We start from the raw sequence: 22,180 nt of genomic DNA on the forward strand, positions 1-22,180 counted from the left end.
CTAAAAAGCTGGAAATAATAATTCAAACAAAAATGAACTTTAAATATGCCACGTTTTTAAAACGTCAAAACTATAAAATACTTTCTTCTAAATCCATACAGACTCTTGTGACCGTACAGATAGTTCCGAAAATAAATGATCATGAACTTTTAATAATTATGAAAATACTTGTAAGATTTAAAACGAAAGATGTGGAGTACATGCAGTACGTAAGTGATGGACAAATATTTCACCTCCATACTATTACACTACCCACTATTGTCTACTGCAAGTACTCCATGTTTGTCATTTAAATCTTACAAATGTTTCCATAGCTATTAAAAATTTAAAATCATAGAGATTCTCACGAATGTCTCTATGGGGTTAGGAATCTGTATGGGGCTATAAAGAATTATTTTTATATTTTACTCTCATTTAAAATGTGGTATATGGTATATTAAAAGTAAATTTTTTATTTAAATAGTTATCTTTTTAGTACAGTAACTACACAATATTTGATATCCCGAACGTAACAGCGGCAACAGTCGCCGATGAGAATAATTAAATTTAAATTCGGCCAATCGCCATACGTAGATTCTGGCAAGATGACAGCTAATAAATTAACACTGAACACTACTTAACTGCTCCTATTTGTTTCGAGTGTCAAATGTCATCAAACAGAAAAAGGTTATGTAGTCCTTACTGATAAAAATTTAGATGCAGGGATAATGGAAAACAATTAAAAAATATTATTGCTAAACTTGGTGCTGAAGCATTCACAAGGATTCCAGTGTGCTCAGACACAGGGATTAATGAAACAAACGACTGACTGCGAAAAGACAATGACGCTGGATACGGTATGATTTATGATAACACATTTGCTACTGATTGTTCATCTGCAGGCAATGACGATAATAATGATGCATGCATTAAGTGGCAAAACTGGCGCTCAGTGTGATAACGTTATGACAGACACAGAGCCAACTGCCGTTGGACAAAATATTTTATTTGGAACCTCAGGTAGAAAACAAATTTCACCGAACAATTGTTGGTGTTATTGGACATAAACGACATACGAATCCGGTTCAAAAGAAACTCATTATTTCAATGTATATAGCTCGGCTTTTTTATCCAACATTAAATCGGAAATAAAGTAAAATTTGTGTCATTACGTAAAAGACAATGCAAGGAGTTTTTTTATTGCGTATTTCTCTGGCTTTCTGGATTATCGATAATTTCGATTATTAGGATGACCTACGACTCTACCTAGTCCATGTAATAAAGTTCCACTGTACGAAGCAGTGCTTCTGTGAAGTATGGGAAGTAAAAGGTACCTACTGACATAGTTGATGCTGTCTATTACAACGTGTAACAATATTCACATAGTGAACAATGCTGTCTATTACAACGTGTAACATTATTCACATAGTGAACAATGTTCAATAACCTCTACAAAACATTTACTGAAACTAATCATACTTCTGCTTCCTCCTCGCTGTGGAATGAGTCTTGAACCCGTGCGGCCACCATTAAATGCTTACATTTCGTCTTAGACTTGATTCCCTCTCTTTTTCCAGGTTATTTATTTCTAAATTTAATTTTGGGAGCATTATACATTCATACGTTTTATACTACAACCTCATCCTGCACAGTTAGGTGGTAACGTGCTCGACTCCTATGCGAGCGGGCCAGGGTTCGATTCCCAGCCGAGTTGGACATTTTCTTATAACATCATTTTTTTTATAACATGAAAATTGCCAGGTGGGACATGCCATGCATCTAAATGCTGTTGAATCGTTTCTGATGAATTAGGTGACATATAAAGCAGTGAAACAGTAGATGCTATGTTCATACAGTCGTATCTGAAAATATATTAAACATGTAAACATTAGAGAACCTGAAACTTCTGCTGTATGATACTATGAGTCCATTACAAGAAGGATTTTGTTTTTTACTCCCTTTTACAAATACAGCTATGCCACCAACATACCAGGAACAGAAGCTGCAAAAAAATGTTACAGTACATTTTTGTTTCTTTATTTTCATTTCGTTTTCCTCGTTCCATAAATGTAGAATGTGTTGGTCATACTCCCAGGCCACCAAACTCTTCGGATTTAATCCCAATTGAGAATCTGCGGGACCAGCTCGATCGGGCTGCTTGTACCATGGATCCTCAACAGAGAAACCCAGCGCACTTGGCGACGTCACTGGAGTCGGCAAGGCTGTTGGTACCTTCCAGAACCACATCAACATCACGTCTTGCAAAGGCCCGCGCTGCAGAATGTGATTATTCAGGCTTTTGACAGGAAGTTGAAATTAAATGATCGTATGGTATTGATTGTGCGAGTCCCCATCTAGGGAAGTTCGGCCACCGAGTTGCAAAGCATTTCTGTTGACGACATAATGGGCGACTTGCGTGTCAATTATGTTGAAATGGTGTTTGGGTCAACACAATAGCCATTCTGTGTAAGGAGAAAATCTCTGACCTAGCCAGTAATCGAATTCGGGTCCCCAACATGACAATCAGACGCACTGACCACTCAGCTAAAGGGGCAGGTATTACATCTACTACTCTGCAATTCACATTTAAGTGCTTGGCAGAGGGTTCATCGAACCACAATCATACTATCTCTCTACTATTCCACTCCAGAACAGCGAGCGGGAAAAACGAACACCTAAACCTTTCTGTTCGAGGTCTGATTTCTCTTATTTTATTTTGATGATCATTCCTACCTATGTAGGTTGGGCTCAACAAAATATTTTCGCATTCGGAAGAGAAAGTTGGTGACTGAAATTTCGTAAAAAGGTCTATGCTGTAATGACTTCCATCCCAACTCGTGTATCATATCTGCCACACTCTCTCCCCTATAACGTGATAATACAAAACGAGCTGCCCTTTTTTTGCACCCTTTCGATGTCCTCCGTCAATCCCACCTGGTAAGGATCCCACACCGCGCAGCAATATTCTAACAGAGGACGAACGAGTGTAGTGTAAGCTGTCTCTTTAGTGGACTTGTTGCATCTTCTAAGTGTCCTGCCAATGAAACGCAACCTTTGGCTCGCCTTCCCGACAATATTATCTATGTGGTCCTTCCAACTGAAGTTGTTCGTAATTTTAACACCCAGGTACTTAGTTGAATTGACAGCCTTGAGAATTGTACTATTTATCGAGTAATCGAATTCCAACGGACTTCTTTTGGAACTCATGTGGATCATCTCACACTTTTCGTTATTTAGCGTCAACTGCCACCTGACACAGCATACAGCAATCTTTTCTAAATCGCTTTGCAACTGATACTGGTCTTCGGATTAGGTGGTTACATTACTGTGACAGGACTGTTTACCTGTAATGGCGTGGAACACATCCATGTTATGCATCGGATCTGATTTGCTCCCTCCCTGGTACTATTGGCTGGTGAACATAATAAAAACCGTAATATTACTACAGCTGAAAAAAATCTACATGTGTCTGTGCACAAGAAACAGAAGGTGAGATTGATAATGTGTGGCTGCTACAGACCATACTGTGTTTAAATATAATGACTATCTCTTTATCCACATTAGCACTGTAACAAGACGACTTGCGGCAGAGTACGGCTCACAACTGGCGACAGCCAGTCTGCTGCCTCATAGCTCCCAAATTGATGACATGATGGCTCATAAATACCGTCTGTTCGTGTATATTTGGGCTCTGAGCACTATGGGACTTAACATCTGAGGTCATCAGCCCCCTAGAACTTAGAACTACGCAAACCTAACTAACCTAAGGACATCACACACATCCGTGTCCGAGGCAGGATTCGAAGTGATCCAGCGTAGAGACGCTCGTCCACACCGGCTGGCTGTTCGTGCATATTTCCTGCATTCCACATGCACCTCTATGTGACGTGTACCGCGTCCCCAGCCATTAGGACAAATCGAAAAATTGAATTTCTAGAACTAGTCCCCGTGCAACAGAAACTGTGTAATATTTCATGCTAGACCATAGCATATGGGCCGCTGCATCCACACATGGCGGCAAAAAAATGCGCTCTCTGACGCGGGGTGTGGGGTGGAGGTCTGGAAATCAGACAGCTTGGCGCCGTGGCGTGCATTACTTCTGTCGCACTTTGGACACAGCGGTGGAAGGTGGTGGCAGGGCACCATGGTCAGTGTGAGGCTCACTCGACGTTGATGCAGGAACTGGTATGGGTTCAATACAACTGTATAAAAAACTGCCTTTTGTAATTTTTAAACGTAGAACCCAAAGCTGTCACTGTACTTTGTTTAGTAAGATGAACCCCTTCTCAGTTACACAGTAATACAGCACTTTGTTTGAAATAGACGGCTACACATATAATTTTAAAAGCTGCGATGTGCCACATGCACCGAAACTTTTCGAAATGTTTTAAATTGATACATCATGCAATATTCAACTGTTTAACAGGCTTTTTAGCACGGAACTAATGACACATTGCATGCGACCAGTAATGTGTTTTTAATATAATACTGCTAGATACATGTCTCGAAGGATCCAGATACGGTCTTAAATAAATATACCATGCAATATGCAAGCTATCTCACTTCGATTTTTTTTAATTTCCGCAGTTTTTTACAACTCTTTGCATGTGTGCCATCTTGGTGATCCTTTGGTCTTCCACCAAGTTGGGCAGCGATGGTTGGTTGTGGCAGCACAGTATACTGAATGACATCTTGGGTTGTAAATTTTCCTAATTGAGTAATATATATCGGTGATACGGGTAACAAATTATAAATGTAAGGAAAAGGGTACTCCTAGCTGGGTAAGAGAACATATTGGCTTTTGGGCTGTGCCCATTCATCCATCTCAATAGTGGAATGTCATTTATGATAATACGAACGTATGTACAACACAGCATCCAGTCTCCAAGTGGAGAAAATCTCCAAGGGGGGCAGGAATCAAACCAGGACCCCTTCACTCAGTGATCTACCACGCCGACCGCTCAGCTACCGAGGCAAACGCTAATAGCATTATTATTGAATAAACACTGAATGACAGGCCAAGTGGCCTAGATGGGAGGAGGAGTGAGAGTTGTTAGTAATTAATTATAGTGATAAGGAAAAGGATAATCGTAACGGGGTAAGTAATTAGATGTTGAATAAACACAAATAAGTGGTCTACTGGGAGAGGGGAGGGGAGGACAGGATGGGGGAAGTATCTACACATTCAAGATGAACTGCTCAACCAATCACTCAACAGTATGCCACGTACACATTGCTCAGTTGGCCAAAAGGGAGGGAGAGGGGGGTACGGGAATGATAGGGTACCATAAATCTTTACACCAGGACTGTTTCTGTTGCCTTATTTATTTCTCTATTTGCAACCTGTTGCCTGAATTATACCAGGAGGCATTCATTCTCGAGGTGCAGTCGTCATAATGTTGTTCATCCGAGAGGATAGGTTTGCGAGACTTTTCATAGATGTCTCTCGAAATGAGTGAACCGATTTGTTTAACACCACTAACGTGATTCATAACTTTTAAATGAATACAATTTTAGATCACCTGAATATCGTTTTGTGGTTTTTACTGTGTCATATGTTGATATCTTTATTGAAATCCGATTACTTAATGTTTATTTTAAAAATTTTATTTCCTCAAGTAACATAAAGGATAACGCCTTATCCTGTATGCTACATTTTATCACGAACTGAACTCCAAGTGCTGGAAATAGAGATGATGTAACTCTGTCTTCTGTTTTCACCCCCGTCTCGATTGTAAATTGAGTTAATTCTGTTCACACTTTCACATTAATCTCTGCTCTCGTTTTTGTATATCATTTATTATCAGCTTCACAGACGACAAGTTAAATACAATTACATTCAAGGTACACAAAATAAGCGTAGTTACCACCTGGTTCATCTATTTCCCTTTGTGCTCATATTCTGCAGAATAAGCCTCGTTTAGAAGCATTATTCTGAGTAGATAATCATAAGCCGGGTCTGCAGCGATTACATTACAACTTCTATGATTTTCGCATCGGCCTGGAGACAAAATACAGTTTCACCGTCCCGCACCGCTTGCAGCTTAGCCGTCCAGTAGCCTTCTGGGGCGTTATCCAATGTTGTAGCGTCTATCAGCGTGCCTAACGTGAAGAAGGTGTCCTGAAAACAAAACAAAGGCATGTGTATACTGACAGTTCGAAAATGACGCAGGTAAATGAGAGGAAATGGCGAAGAACAATACGGATTTTGCTCTGTGCCATGATCTTCTTAAATGTCACTTCCTGTACAAGTACAGTGATTAGCAATTGCACATATGATTTGTTTTTCCTGTTGTTGTTTTGAGTACGAAGACTGGTTTGATCAATTTCTTCACGGTAGTCTACCCCGTGCAAGCCTCTGCGTGTCTTCATACCTACTGCAAACTACAGTAATTTGTATATGCTTTACACAGTAAATCCTTCGTCTCCCTCTACAATTTTACCACCACACCTCATCTCCATAACCATTATTGCTTCAGGATGTGTTCTATCAACAAATCTAATCTTCTGCATTTCTCAGAGTCAAAACGTTTTATTGGCTTGTATCCTACTTTTGTCTGTCGTCTTTATAGTTTACATTTCACTTCTGTATAAATTTACACTCCAACCCAATACCCTCACTTAAATTTATATAACATGTTGAAATATTTATATGAACCTTAAATCTTCTCTGCTGTGGCAATCATTTGTTACTTTGCTGCCCAAATGGCAGAACTCGTTTACTAATCAGATTATCTCAGCAGCGCCTCATTTATTTCTTCTAAACTTCATCCCCTTTGTTTCAGTTTCGTTGTTCATCTTATAGCATCTATTCAACACGCTATCCATTCCGTTCAACCTATTCTTCAATTCCTTGGTTTTCTCTGACAGAATTCAAATCTCATCACCAAATCTTAAATTCTTTATTTCCTCTCACCTTGAATTTCCTCTTATTGTTTGTACATGGTACTCACTCTCACTCTCTTTTGAGAGTCTCACTCTCTTTTGAGATGCTGTCTCCCTTTCTTGTTCTTAGGCTCTTTAGTTCGGTAATTTTTATCTGGTCGATAAAATGAGCAACTCATAAAGCAAACATACTGCTCAAAAAATCTGATTACACGGTAACTTACCCAAAAAGAGACAAAAGCATCTCAGTTACTGTGAAATTTAGTTGGAGTCATGACATGCCAATAAATTACAGTTACACATAACATTTTAAGATTAATTATGATATCACATATTCAATATCAATAACTCTACTCTCTACGGATAATAAACACAACCATCATGTGTGCAAAAGTATATTTAATTAGATCTGAAATGTTGCAAGCAAAAAAAATTCTTATTAGCGTCGATTAAGTGTACGGTAGTACTGAAGATTTAATGGCATTCAGGAAACAACATCGCAGTCGAAGATATTCTGACAACCTTGTAAGCTGGTTGCTCACCTCAGAGTAAGGAAAAATAATTCGCTGGTGAGACTGAACATTACGATCACTGCCCACCACGAGAATACTGGAAAGTATAGAAGGGGAGCGGAGATGAATGGAGACCCATTCTAGAGACGACACAGGGGAAATCCAAAAATAGTTCAAATGGCTCTGAACACTATGGGACTTAACATCTGAGGTCATCAGTCCCCGAGACTTAGAACTACTTAAACCTAACTAACCTAAGGACATCACACACATCCATGCCAGAGGCAGGATTCGAACCAAAGACCGTAGCCGCAGCGCGGTTCCGGACTGAAGCGCCTAGAACCGCAAGGTCACAACGGCCGGCTTGTGGAAATCCACTGACATACAATGAGGATGTCCGACGCAGTTCTGGCTACAAGACGGGAATTAACAGACTTTGAACGCGGGATGGTGGTTGAAACTAACGCATCAGACATTCCATTCCGGGAATCGTTAGGGAATTCAGTACTCTGTGGTCCAGAGTGTGAATAGTGTACCAAGGGCAGCGGCGTTTGAGTAGACTTGTCAGTACTAACAGACAGGCAACACAACGTGGTTTAACCGGAGAAATTCGTGTGGGACGTATGACAGACGCGTCCGTTAGGACAGTGCGGCGACGTTTGGCATTAACTGACTATGGCAGCACATAACCGAAGAGAGTGACATCGCCTGCAGTGCCGCTCCTGGGCTCGTGACCTTGTCGGTTGGACCCTAGGCGATTGTCAAGCCGAGGTCGGATCAGATGATTTTTGGACAACATGGTTGTGGAGATGAAGCAGCGATTAGTGTGATTAATCAATTATTCAAAAACAGTCTTAATCGCATTTATTATTATTATACCGCCAACCGGTTTCAACCCGACGTAGGGGTCATCAACCCTCCGGAATAGAGTCGTACCCTACTAACTCCAGTTTCCGCTCCAGTGAATTTTACATCACCATTTACACCCATCCTATCTGATTAAGTAACACACAAAAACATCGTGGACTGTGAATTTTTTGTATCTTTGTCCATAAAAAAACAGCTATCGATAAAATTATATACAAATTATTTCAATAACATTATAGATAACATGTACGTGGTGGTGTGAGAAAAGTAATGAAACTGATTTTTTATCTACCAAAATTTTTTAAGTATTTTCGAAGGACAGTGTTGTCGCCTTCAAAGTAGTTCCCCTCGGAAGCTCTACACCTGTGGAGTCCTTGTCCCAGTCTTGGAGCCAGCGCTGACCTTTAACTAGTCGGTCACATTCTTTCGAATGTTCTGCATAGTCCCAAAAGGACGTCCTTGTAGGACATTTTTTGATTTTCGTGAAAAGAAGAAAGGCACAAGGACGTAGGTGGATAGAGGGGATTTGGAACAGCAAGAATACCTTTTGAGGTCAAAAATTCCGTGATGGAAGTGGTCATGTGACATAGGGCGTTGTGGTGATGCAGCATGTACTATGCAATGTGCGGTCTCACTCGATTCACCCTTTTGCTGAGCTTTTAAGGACGTCTTTGTTAAACACGTGGTTGACAGTTTGTCCTGGAGGAAGAAACTGTTCACGCACGATACCTCTACTGTCAAAAAAGCAAATTAGTATTGTTTTTATCTTCGATTTGCTCAGTCTACCTTTTCTCGGTTGAGGAGAAGTCTTCGTGTGTCACTCCTGTTTTCCACTTCTTCCCAGGGTCGCACTCAAAAATCCAGGATTCATCACCTGTGATGACGCGACTCAGTCATTCGTGGTTATTTTGGCAGTCTTCTGGAGAAGATCAACGTACACGTTTCTTCGATTGTTGATCGTCGGTCTGATCTCATAATAGCTGCCACACGTTTTCGCCGGTTTTTGAAGCTGAAGATCTCCTTGAGCGAGCTTCATCTTCGACGTGTTCTTGGCCTTCCAAAAATGATTTGTGCCAGAGAAAAATATGTGCTGTTGATAAGCAATGTTCTCGTGGGTCTGTTCCAACTTTTCCAATATGACCCTTGCGGATTCTCCAAGTTTTGACAGAAAACTTGATTGCCTAACTTTGGTCTAAATTCCGCTGTTCCATTTTCATAACAAACAACAAAACTCGGCTTCATTGATGGCTGTACAGAGCTGAAAGTCGGACTAAGCATCCATAAAGGATGAACACGTACGCATACAGAAGTAGAACAACACCGCGTTGACAGATCGCTCGCAGTGTTGTCAGTCTCGTTACTTTTCTCATGCATTTTGCAAATTGCATATATTTCGTTTGGTGAACGACTGCAGTATTTTATCAAACCGTCATCAGGTCTTTCTTTACTTCTTAGTGACAGTAGGAGCCGGTGGCGTGAAACAAGACGCTCTGGAGGCATGTAGAAAATTTCTCCATCTTGGAATATCCCTCAGTTATAAATTATCATCAAAGCTTCACATACTAACCATCCTACAAAAAGCTTGCAATAGGCTAAAACTATTAACTAGGTGAACTATCATGCACCACATGTCTCTGTCCAATTTATCCTCCGGTATGTCTATGTTGCAAGGATATCTGCTTCGCCAAAGTTGTGTCAGTCCCTCGATATCCTTGAACACCATGCAATAAGCCTCGATTTCCACATCCGTTTACCTTCCCTTACAAGGCTCTTTTACCGTCACATCATATTACCATCTCTCCTTAGTGACACTTAATATCTTAACAAATTCTACACCAGCCGCAAACTCGGTCCCATCAATCCTAGCATTTCGCACCCAAATCCCAACCTTGTTCCGCACCTGTACCGGCACATTTCAACACATCATCTCGCTACGAAAACTGAACCTATTCCCTCTCTAGGACAAAGAAATATGCCCGATGGTTATCCATATTATCAACTGTAGTCTATACCAGCCCACACCTTGGCTGCCTCTGCCCTCTCGATTTTTCCTGTAACTGTCCTCTTCATGCTGCAGCCCTGCTCACTCCTCAGTCTCCTACTCCTTTTCTGCCGTATGAACACCTACCCTCAACCTACAGTTACAACCCCTCTATCCATATGCCAACATTCTACACTTAATTTTCCCCTCAACTTAAATATTACTCTCCCAGCGTAGGTTCTTGTCGATATTTAAATCTACATCTCCATTTACATACTCTGCAAGCCACCATATGATGCGTTGTGGGGGCTACCCTGTACCACTAATAGCCATTTCCTTTTCTGTTCCACTTGCAATCTTAGAAAGGGACAAAACGATTGTCATATGCCTCCATATGAGCCGTAATCTCTCTAATGACATCTTCATTGTTCTCACGCGAAATGTACGTTAGCGGCGGTGGAATCGTTCCTTAGTCAGCCTCAATAGGCGGTTCTCTAAATTTTCTCAGTAGCTCTCCTCGAAAATAACATCACCTTCCCTCCAGTGATGCCAGGTGAGTTCCCGAGGCATCCCGGTGATACTGCGTGTTGTTCGAACCTATCGGTAACGAATCTAGCAGCCGACCTCTAAATTGCTTCCGTGTTTTCCTTTAATGCGCCCTGATGCGGATCCCAAACACTCCAACAGTGCTGAACAGTGGGCCTTATTCTTCCAATAAAGAGAAGTTGAACATTCGTATTCCCTTCTACAGTCCTTACGTGCTCATTTCATTTCATATTACTTTGCAACAGTATGAGTAGATATTTAATAGACTGTGTCAAGCAGGACACTATTAATATTGCAATCAAACATTATAAGTTTATTTTTCGTACTCATCTGCATTAACTTACTTTCTTTTACATGTAGAGGTAGCTGGCATTGATGACACCAACTAGAAATTTTATCTAAGTCATTTTGTATCATCCTACAGTCACTCAACAACGACACGTTCTTATGCTCCACACCAATATCACCAAACAGCCGTGGACTGCTGCTTTCCTGTCCGCCAGATAATTTATGTATGTGGAAAACAACAGCAGTTGCATCATATTTCCCTGGGCACTCGTAACAATACCCTTGCCTCTGATGCACACGTGCCTGCCGGGCGGAGTGGCCGAGCGGTTCTAGGCGCTACAGTCTGGAACCGCGCGACCGCTACGTTCGCTGGTTCGAATCCTGTCTCGGGCATGGATGTGTGTGATGTCCTTAGGTTAGTAAGGTTTAAGTAGTTCTAAGCTCTAGGGGACTGATGACCTCAGATTTTAAGTCACATAGTGCTAAGAGCCATTTGAACCATTTTTTGAACCACACGTGCCTCGAGGGCAACATACTCGGTTCTGTAACTGAATACTTTTTGAAAATGTCTTTTTATTATTTCTATTTCATGTTTTAGCTTTCGTTTTTTACTGAAAAGAAGAAAACCAACAGTTTAAGTTTAAAGAAATACAATCCACGAAACTCATCTCTCCATAAATTTTGAAAAATATATGTAAACGTTACGCTATTTCAGTATATTGTTTTCGTTTTTATGCAGAGTTCAAGCCGTTTGACTGAAGAGCTGGATGCGTGTACCGCTACGAGCCCCTCACTCCTGCTGTAGTGAAACAGCGATAAAGGAAAAGAAGTGGGTTTTTGCCATGGCGGGCTGTATGAAACACTACATGGTACTCTATTAAAAGCATTGCCTGCAGAATGGGTACAGCCAGGGACTAAAACCGCCAGAAACGAGAAGGTAGCTCGGATACATAGTCCGCTCAGCCAAGTTTTTCTTAATAGCACATGTAGTACCGTCCGCGGATAATCTCATCGAGATTCCGTTCTATACATTTTAATGAGTATTGATCCTGCAAAATTCCCTTTCGGTACACCCTAAGCTACTTTTAAGTCTGAGGATGTTTTTCTGATTCATTCCTGGCCGTTTCGATAAAAGGATCGTTCACCTGATTTGTGGAGCAAGTAACTAACTCACTAAGGAAATGCTGCGATACATTTGCTACAACTCTTAAATCCATTCATAAACCTCGTGTTTCGTTCCGTTTTGGCACATTTTATTCACGCGGTGACACCTGGGAATCGTATCGAACACCGTTCAGAACTCAAGGAACTCGGCATCGCTGAGCGGTCTAAGGCGCTGCAGTCATGGACTGTGCGGCTGATCACGGCGGAGGTTCGAGTCCTCCCTCGGGCATGGGTGTGTGTGTTTGTCCTTAGGATAATTTAGGTTAAGTAGTGTGTAAGCTTAGGGACTGATGACCTTAACAGTTAAGTCCCATAAGATTTCAGACACATTTAAACTTTTTTTTGAAGTCGGCATCGACTTGAGCACCGCGCCAGTATCTACTGCCACCTGGATGACGTGCACAAACAGGGTGAACTGGGTTTCACACGACTGCTGTTTTCAGAATTCACTTTGACTGTGGAAAAGGTGATTTGTGATCTCGAGAAATTACATAATGCATGGGCATAAAACGTGATCCCAAATGGTACAATATTTCGCAGTTTACCGTTACTCGTCCAATCTCTGTTGTACAGGTACAATGGGCAAGGAAAAAAGAAAATTGTCATCAGAAAAAAACTTCCATGGATTTCAGTTGTTGTACTTTGTAAAGATCTGCAAGACAGACGTACCTGAAGATCTTAGAGAATGTCCACAATGAGGGCATTATGCTGGAAACTGGTGCATAGCGAAACAGCCCAATACCAAGCCCAAGCGCTAAGCCTGGCGAGCCACCACTTAAAATGGCGACCTCTACTGGATGTGAGGACCCGCAATTTCGCCCTATATAAAATTTATTGCTATTAAATGTTTTATATCAGCGTGCCGTGCGTACTTGCGAATGTCTTCGATGCCGTTTAAGGGTACTCCAATCAAAGAGCCAGCGACTTCATTCTGTGTAATGTAAGTGGAAGATATTTCGGACTTTTCCTGTGGTATTGTAAAAACTGATGAAATTGAGACCAAGTCTTACATTCAAGAAGTGGAAATAGGTAATCTGCGTTTTTAATGATTAACCGACAGCTAAACATTTCTTGACATTTACGAGCGCGTGCTGAAAAGCAGTGCCTCATAATTTTTTATTCTCTTCTCAAGTCTGTAGATGAATTACATGTAACGCACATTACTCGAGCGACTTTCGCACTTCGCTGGCGCAAGTTGCTACGCTCTGTCACTCCAAATTGCAGCATGTTATATGAAGTTATGTAATTTAACTATGTCGGTGTTCTACGGGACCGCCGGCCGTGGTGGCCGAGCGGTTCTAGGCGCTACAGTCCGGAACCGCGCGACCGCTACGGTCGCAGGTTCGAATCATGCCTCGGGCATGGATGTGTGTGATGTGCTTAGGTTAGTTAGGTTTAAGTAGTTCTAGGGGACTGATGACCTCAGAAGTTAAGTGCCATAGTGCTCAGAGCCATTTGAGCCATTTTTTTTTTCTACGAGACCCTCAGAGAACTGAAAGCAGGAATCCAAAGATTTGTCCACATGTGGAGCACCATCTACTTCAGCGAGAGAGTGTCAGTATACAGACGAACACTGCGACATCCTCCGTACAATACCGACTTGGCACCATCCAATCTTCATCTGTTTCCAAAATTTAAAAAATACTTTCGAGGAGCTCACTTTGATAGTCATGAAGCGGTGCAAGCAGAGGTGCGGTTGTGGGTCCGTGAATGAAGTCAAACATTACACAGTGACTGTTGCAACAACCTGACCTTTGTACAGGGTGATCCAAGTGCCACTATCCACGGGTTCTATGCAATCCGCAGTGCCTCCAAACACCACTTGCGAGATTTTCACATTCTATTTCTCACTACATGCAAACTATCTGTCCTACAGAAAAAATGAATGGCACCTTTCTGTAGAAAATTTAGTTTAGTTACATTTTGTACTAGGGTACGTTTTCGCTAGAGGTCATAGTTTTCGAATTATGCAAGAAAAACATAGAGAAGTGGCCTGAAGATGCGGTTTTCTGTACTACTACGAAAATTGTGGACTCCAACAGGAAAGTACCCCTGTACAAAATTTTAGCTAAATGAAATTTAATACAAAAAAGTTTTGTTAATTTTTTGCTAGGACTAATAGTTTTCACGTCGCGAACGAGGGAATATGAAAATCTCCCTTGTGGTTCTTGGAGGCGTTGCGGGTTGCATAAAGCTTACCTGTACGGGCAGCTGAACCACTCTGTATATTCCTAACTCGTCACTATGGTGGATATCTGCAACATACGTAACTAAAGAACACTCCACAACCAAAGATCGCTAATAAAGCGTTATATTGGGTAATTGGTTTCGACAAAGCCGTTCTGTCATCAGATCTTAGGCTTTAAAATATTCCAAAATATTGTCCAACAATGCTGCAGGTCATTTCACGTTGTATACAGGGTGGTCCATTGATAGTGACCGGCCCAAATACCTCACGAAAAAACTACAAAGTACGAAACTCGTCTAGCTTGAAGGAGGACACCAGATCGCGCTGTGGTTGGCCCGCTAGATGGCGCTGCCATAGGCCAAACGGATATCATTTTCGTTTTCTAAAATAGGAACCCCCATTTTTTATTACATATTCGTGTAGTACGTAAATAAATATGAATTTTTAGTTGTACCACTTTCTTCGCTTTCTGATAGATGGCGCTGTAATAGTCACAAAAATATGGCTCGCAATTCCAATGTGGTCATGTACCTTCGTGAACTTATCACTTGTGAGAACGCATGCTGTTACAGCGTGATTACCTGTAAATACCACATTAATGCAATAAATGCTCAAAATGACGTCCGTCAACCTCAATGCATTTGGAACGTGTAACGACATTCCCCTCAACACAGAGAAGTTCGTCTTCCGTAATGTTCGCACAAGCATTGACAATGCGCTGACGCATGTTGCGAGGCGTTATCGGTGGATCACGATAGCAAATATCCTTCAACTTTCACCACAGAAAGAAATCCGGGCACGTAAGATCCGGTGAACGTGCGGGCCATGGTATGGTGCTTCGACGACCATTCCACCTGTCATGAAATATGCTATTGAATACCGCTTCAACCGTACGCGAGCTATGTGTCGGACATCCATCATGTTGAAAGTACATCGCCATTCTGTCATGCAGCAAAACATCTTGTAGTAACTTCTGTAGAATATTACGTAGGAAATCAGCATACATTGCGCCATTTAGATTGCCGTAGATAAAATGGGGGCCAATTATCCTTCCTCCCATAATTCCGCACCATACATTAACCCGCCAAGGTCGCTGATGTTCCACTTGTCGCAGCCATCGTGGATTTTCCGTTGGCCAATAGTGCATATTATGCCGGTATACGTTACCGCTGTTGGTGAATGACGCTTCGTCGCTAAATAGAACGCGTGCAAAAAATATGTCATCGTCCTGTAATTTCTCTTGTGCCCAGGGGCAGAACTGTACACGACGTTCAAAGCCGTCGCCATGCAATTCCTAGTGCATAGAAATATCTTATGGGTGCAATCGATTTTGATGTAGCATTCTCAACACCGACGTATTTGAAATTCCCGATTCTCGCGCAAATTTGTCTGCTACTGATGTGGGGATTAGCCGCGACAGCACCTGAAACACCTACTTGGGCATCATCATTTGTTGCAGATAGTGGTTGACGTTTCACATGTGGCTGAACACTTCCTGTTTCCTTAAATAATGTAACTACTCGGCGAACGGTCCGGACACTTGGATTATGTCGTGCATGATACCGAGCAGCATACATAGCACACGCCCGTTGGGCATTTTGATCACAATAGCCATACTTCAACACGATATCGACCTTTTCCGCAATTGGTAAACGGTCCATTTTAACGCGGGTAATGTATCACGAAGCAAATACCGTCCGGACTGGCGGAATGTTATGTGATACCACGTACTTATACGTTTGTAGCTATTAGAGCGCCATCTATCACATTCATATTTCCTTACGTACTACACTAATATGTAATAAAAAATAGGGGTTCCTATTTTAAAAACACGCAGTTGATATCCGTTTGACCTACGGCAGCGGCAACTAGCGGGCCAACCATAGCGCCATCTGCTTTCCCGCTTCAAGCTAGACAAGTTTCGTTCTTTGTAGTTATTTCGTTTGACTCTTATTTCGTGAGATATTTGGCCCGGTCACGATCAATGGACCATCCTGTATACAATTCCCACTATCACGGACAATATATTGTAATGTTTTAAAGCATAAAATTCGACGATGACGGCTTGCAGGGTAACTCTGTCGAAACCAGCCATCCAATACAATGTTTTCTTAGTGGTCTTTGGTTGTGAAATTTTTCTCAATTGCCAAAGGGAGAAATGTGTTCGACGACAGGGTGATTATGTAGGGAAACAAAGATGAAGACGTGAAGAATAAAACTGTCGAGTGTTAATAAAGTTAGTTTTATTTAAAAAGCTCTCAGAGTTTTCGCATAAGAAATTCTGAGGCATTACTTTTCAACTCGCCCTCGTATTTCCGAGCAAACCATTATGATGACCTTCTTAATACCGTTATGGAGCATCTTTCTAAGGCAAGCACCAGCGAGTCTGTGTGACACGGATTCGACAGCTTTGAGAGTAGGTAGCAGATACTGGCGCCAAGGTTGATGATGCACTTCTTGAGTTCTGAATGGTGTTCCATGCAGATATGTCATGTACGGAGTAGAACACAGCCGTACAGAGTATCACATCAGCTTTGTGATTGCGTTTAATAGTTCTTACCAATCGCAATGCAGCATGTCTACATGAAACTCTACACAATTCCCGTAAATTACGGACTAATTGTTTGTGGGCACTGGTCTGGCAGCTGGTAGCAGCCGAGGTGTGTTCCGTCCAATTCGCTTCATAATTTTTAGAACATTTTGCTTAGGAAAACGGTGATTGATAAAATTATATTCAAACTATTTCAATAAAACAGTCCAGATGGCATGTGAACTGTATACATCTCGTTTGGTGATCGGTTTCGGTCTTTTATCAGGTCATCATCAGACCATCTTTTACTCCGAGTAAGCATGAAAGGATAATATTCAACCTGGCCTCACAAGAAACGTGATTCATCCGATCACACGACACTTTTTCTTTTCTCCATAGTCCAGTCTCAATGATCCCATGTTCACTGCAATCTTAATTGACGGTGTTGTTGGATCAACATGGGAAACCCTAGGGTCTGCTGCCGCGAAGCTTCGTGATCAACGAAGTGCGCGGAACGGTTTGATCTGAAACTCTTGTTCCTGTACAAGCATTATACCGTGCCGTCAGATCTGCCACAGATCGTCGCCAATCATGCTTTACAGATAGAGCAAGACTCTCGGATCTCCGCGTCCTGTTATGAAGCATCGATGTTTAACATCTTGTCGCCTTTTCGTGGGTTCACCAGCCTTCAGCCAGTTTCCATACATACCCAACATAGTAGCACGCGAATAACTGACCTACTGCGGCATTTCCGAGATGCCTGGTTGCAGGCGCAGGGCCATGGCCATCTGCAATCTATCAAAGTAGCTTATGTCAGAGGATTTCTCCATAGCGGACCGTATCGTAGCTAGAATCATTTCTTATAGGTCTTTCCTTACATTATGTATTTAACTTATCACTTGATGTGCCCGAAATGCTTCTAGGAGCTATTCATTCTAGCGGTGGGCAGTGTTTCGTCCCTTCAGGGCATTTGTTGCGCACGCTGCAACCAATAAGTTTTGCACGAAGTGCGTTGAAATAAATAGCACCACCGGGTGAAGTGATGTTTGAGCACTGCAAAACCGTGTTCTGGTGGTAACCTCTGTAACACTTTCAGTTTCATCATTCAGCTTAGTTCTAAAACGCGGTTATCAAGGTAATTTTCTTGTCATGACTCGTATCCAGTTTCTCGGAAATAGTAAGTGGGAAATAACAGTGAGGCTAATAGTTTGAGGCTAACCGCGCTTGGAAGATGTAACTGGTTAGGACGACTACTAGTGAAGTTTGACTTATTTTTGTTGGAAGCAGTCTAGCATATACAGGATATTTCAAAATGATTTTCCTTTTGAGTCATCAGTCTTCGGGCCGGTTTGATGCGACCCGACCCACCACTAATTCTTCCCCTGTGTCAACCTCACCATCTCAGAGTAACACATGCAACCTACATCCTCAGTTACAAGCATGATGTATTCCAATTTTGTTTTTCTCTACAGTTTTTACCTCCTACAGCCCCTGAACGGAATAAACGGTTTTTAAGGCTTTGTGTCATTTATCGCATTCAACTTGCAATCATTTTAATACATTAAATGAAAGAGCAACTCATCCAGTTTTCTTTGTACGTGTGTGGAAAGCAAATAGTATGGAACGACCGAGAGCACTGAAGAACGTGTGGAACAAGTTAGGGTCTTTCGCGCATGGCCCAAGAAATCAGTTCGGAAGGCTAGTTGTGAATTAGCAATTTCACTGACATCTATTTCGAGACTTCTAAGGAAGCTTACAACTACGTTCTTACCTTCTGCAGTTGTTACAAGCTCTAAGGCCTACAGAGTACTGGTTACGTGCTAACTTTGCAAACGAATGTTGCTACATGACGATGAGGATTTTCTGAATAGGGATGTCCTCAGTGATTAATCGACGTTTCACGTAAGTGGAAATGTGAACATACATAACGTTTGCGTCTGTGGGTCAGCAAATCCACACGAGATGGTACAGTTACGATGAGACTCATGAAATATTTTTTAGTCATATCGCGGCGGAAAATTTATGAGCCATTATTTTTCGGTGAAGCAACTGTAACTGATATTTCTTATCATGATGCGCTGCAACTATATGTCTGCTTCCTCACCTGCAATACACTGAACTACAAAACTTTGCTTGGCGGCATAATGGCACGAAGCCCCACTGGCATAAACTCAGTACGCAATGGATTAAAACACGATGTACCCTACCGCTGGATTGGCCGCACGGGGCTGCATGACATACACTCCTGGAAATTTGTCCCATGAAGGGGAAACTTTATTGACACATTCCTGGGGTCAGATACATCACATGATCACACTGACAGAATCACAGGCACATAGACATAGGCAACAGAGCATGCATAATGTCGGCACTAGTACAGTGTATATCCACCTTTCGCAGCAATGCAGGCTGCTATTCTCCCATGGAGACGATCGTAAAGATGCTGGACGTAGTCCTGTGGAACGGCTTGCCATGCCATTTCCACCTGGCGCCTCAGTTGGACCAGCTTCATCCAGTCCCAAACATGCTCAATGGGGGACAGATCCGGAGATCTTGCTGGCCAGGGTAGTTGACTAACACCTTCTAGAGCACGTTGGGTGGTACGGGATACATGCGGACGTGCATTGTCCTGTTGGAACAGCAAGTTCCCTTGCCGGTCTAGGAATGGTAGAACGATGGGTTCGATGACGGTTTGGATGTACCGTGCACTATTCAGTGTCCCCTCGACGATCACCAGAGGTGTACGGCCAGTGTAGGAGATCGCTCCCCACACCATAATGCCGGGTGTTGGCCCTGTGTGCCTCGGTCGTATGCAGTCCTGATTGTGGCACTCACCTACACGGCGCCAAACACGCATACGACCATCATTGGCACCAAGGCAGAAGCGACTCTCATCCCTGAAGACGACACCTCTCCATTCGTCCCTCCATTCACGCCTGTCGCGACACCACTGGAGGCGGGCAGCACGATGTTGGGGCGTGAGCGGAAGACGGCCTAACGGTGTGCGGGACCGTAGCCCAGCTTCATGGAGACGGTTGCGAATTGTCCTCGCCGATACCCCAGGAGCAACAGTGTCCCTAATTTGCTGGGAGGTGGCGGTGCGGTCCCCTACGGCACCGCGTAGGATCCTACGGTCTTGGCGTGCATCCGTGCGTCGCTGCGGTCCGGTCCCAGGTCGACGGGCACGTGCACCTTCCGCCGACCACTGGCGACAACATCGATGTACTGTGGAGACCTCACGCCCCACGTGTTGAGCAATTCGACGGTACGTCCACCCGGCCTCCCGCATGCCCACTATACGCCCTCGCTCAAAGTCCGTCAACTGTGCATACGGTTCACGTCCACGCTGTCGCGGCATGCTACCAGTGTTAAAGACTGTGATGGAGCTCCGTATGCCACGGAAAACTGGCTGACACTGACGGCGGCGGTGCACAAATGCTGCGCAGCTAGCGCCATTCGACGGTTCCTGGTGTGTCCGCTGTGCCGTGCGTGTGATCATTGCTTGTACAGCCCTCTCGCAGTGTCCGGAGCAAGTATGGTGGGTCTGACACACCGGTGTCAATGTGTTCTTTTTTCCATTTCCAGGAGTGCAGTTTGTTTTACATGACCTCTACGGTCAGACACGACTTGACGCCTTGTGATTTTTACCTATGGGGGATTATAATGGAACATTGTGTACGTGTCTCCGTTACCAGCGGATCTACCCGACATTAGAAACAGCGTTGTTGCAACAATTACTCCAGTCATACTGGTTCAACAACAAAGTTAGGAAACTACTGCGGAAGCAAAGAGAGCTTCACTCCAAGTTTAAACGCAGCCAAAACCTCTCAGACAAACAGAACCTAAACGATTTCAAAGTTAGCTTAAGGAGGGCTATGCGTGAAGCGTTCAGTGAATTCTAAAGTAAAAAACTATGTACCGACTTCACAGAAAATCGTAGGAAGTTCTGGCCTTACGTTAAATCAGCAAGTGGCTCGAAACAGCATATCCAGACACTCCGGGATGATGATGGCTTTGAAACAGAGGATGACAGGCGTAAAGCTGAAATACTAAACACCTTTTTCCAAAACTGTTTCACAGAGGAAGACCGCACTGCAGTTCCTTCTCTAAATCCTCGCACAAACGAAAAAATGGCTGACATCGAAATAAGTGTCCAAGGAATAGAAAAGCAACTGAAATCACTCAACAGAGAAAAGTCCACTGGACCTGACGGAATACCAATTCGATTCTACACAGTGTACGCGAAAGAACTTGCCCCCCTTCTAACAGTCGTATACCGCAAGTCTCTAGATGAACGGAAGGTTCCCAATGATAGGAAAAGAGGACAGGTAGGCCCAGTCTTCAAAAAGGGTCGTCGAGCAGATGCGCAACAACTATAGACCAATATCTCTGACGTCGATTTGTTGTAGAATTTTGGAACATGTTTTTTGCTCGAGTATCATGTCGTTTTTGGAAACCCAGGATCTACTCTGTGGGAATCAACATGGATTCCTGAAACAGCGATCGTCTGAGACCCAACTCGCTTTATTTGTTAACGAGACCCAGAAATTATTAAATACAGGGTCCCAGGTAGATGCTATTTTCCTAAACTTCCGGAAGGCGTTCGATACAGTTCCGCACTGCCGCCTGATAAACAAAGTAAGAGCCTACGGAATATCAGACCAGTTGCGTGGCTGGATTGAAGAGTTTTTAGTAACAGAACACAGCATGTTGTTATCAATGGAGAGACGTCTACAGACGTTAAAGTAACCTCTGGCGTGCCACAGAGGAGTGTTATGCGACCACGGCTTTTCACAATATATATAAATGACCTAGTAGATAGTGTCGAAAGTTCCATGCGGCTTTTCGCGGATGATGCTGTAGTATACAGAGAAGATGCAGCATTAAAAAATTGTAGCGAAATGCAGGAAGATCTGCAGCGGATAGGCACTTGGTGCAGGGAGTGGCAACTGATCCTTAACATAGACAAATGTAATCCATTGCGAATACATAGAAAGAAGGATCCTTTATTGTATGATTATATGATAGCGGAACAAACACTGGTAGCAGTTACTTCTGTTAAATATCTGGGAGAATGTGTGCGGAACGATTTGAAATGGAATGATCATATAAAATTAATTGTTGGTAAGTCGGGTACCAGGCTGAGATTCATTGGGAGAGTCCTTAGAAAATGTAGTCCATCAACAAAGGAGGTGGCTTACAAAACACTCGTTCGACCTATACTTGAGTATTGCTCATCA

At 42.8% G+C, this 22,180-nt stretch overlaps 1 protein-coding gene across 1 annotated transcript in view; it reads right to left on the minus strand.

Annotated features, from left to right (window-relative positions):
• Positions 1 to 5,759: 5,759 nt before the first annotated feature.
• The window catches only part of LOC126272380 (uncharacterized), a 68,241-nt gene continuing 51,820 nt past the window's right edge, over positions 5,760 to 22,180 (minus strand). Inside the window, exon 4 of the mRNA XM_049975196.1 lies at positions 5,760 to 6,100. Coding sequence (XP_049831153.1) covers positions 5,948 to 6,100 — 153 coding nt within the window. The 3' untranslated portion in view covers positions 5,760 to 5,947. The remainder of the gene's footprint in view (positions 6,101 to 22,180) is intronic.

This window comes from Schistocerca gregaria, chromosome 5, assembly GCF_023897955.1.
Source record: "Schistocerca gregaria isolate iqSchGreg1 chromosome 5, iqSchGreg1.2, whole genome shotgun sequence".
NCBI classification, from domain to species: Eukaryota; Metazoa; Arthropoda; class Insecta; order Orthoptera; family Acrididae; genus Schistocerca; species Schistocerca gregaria.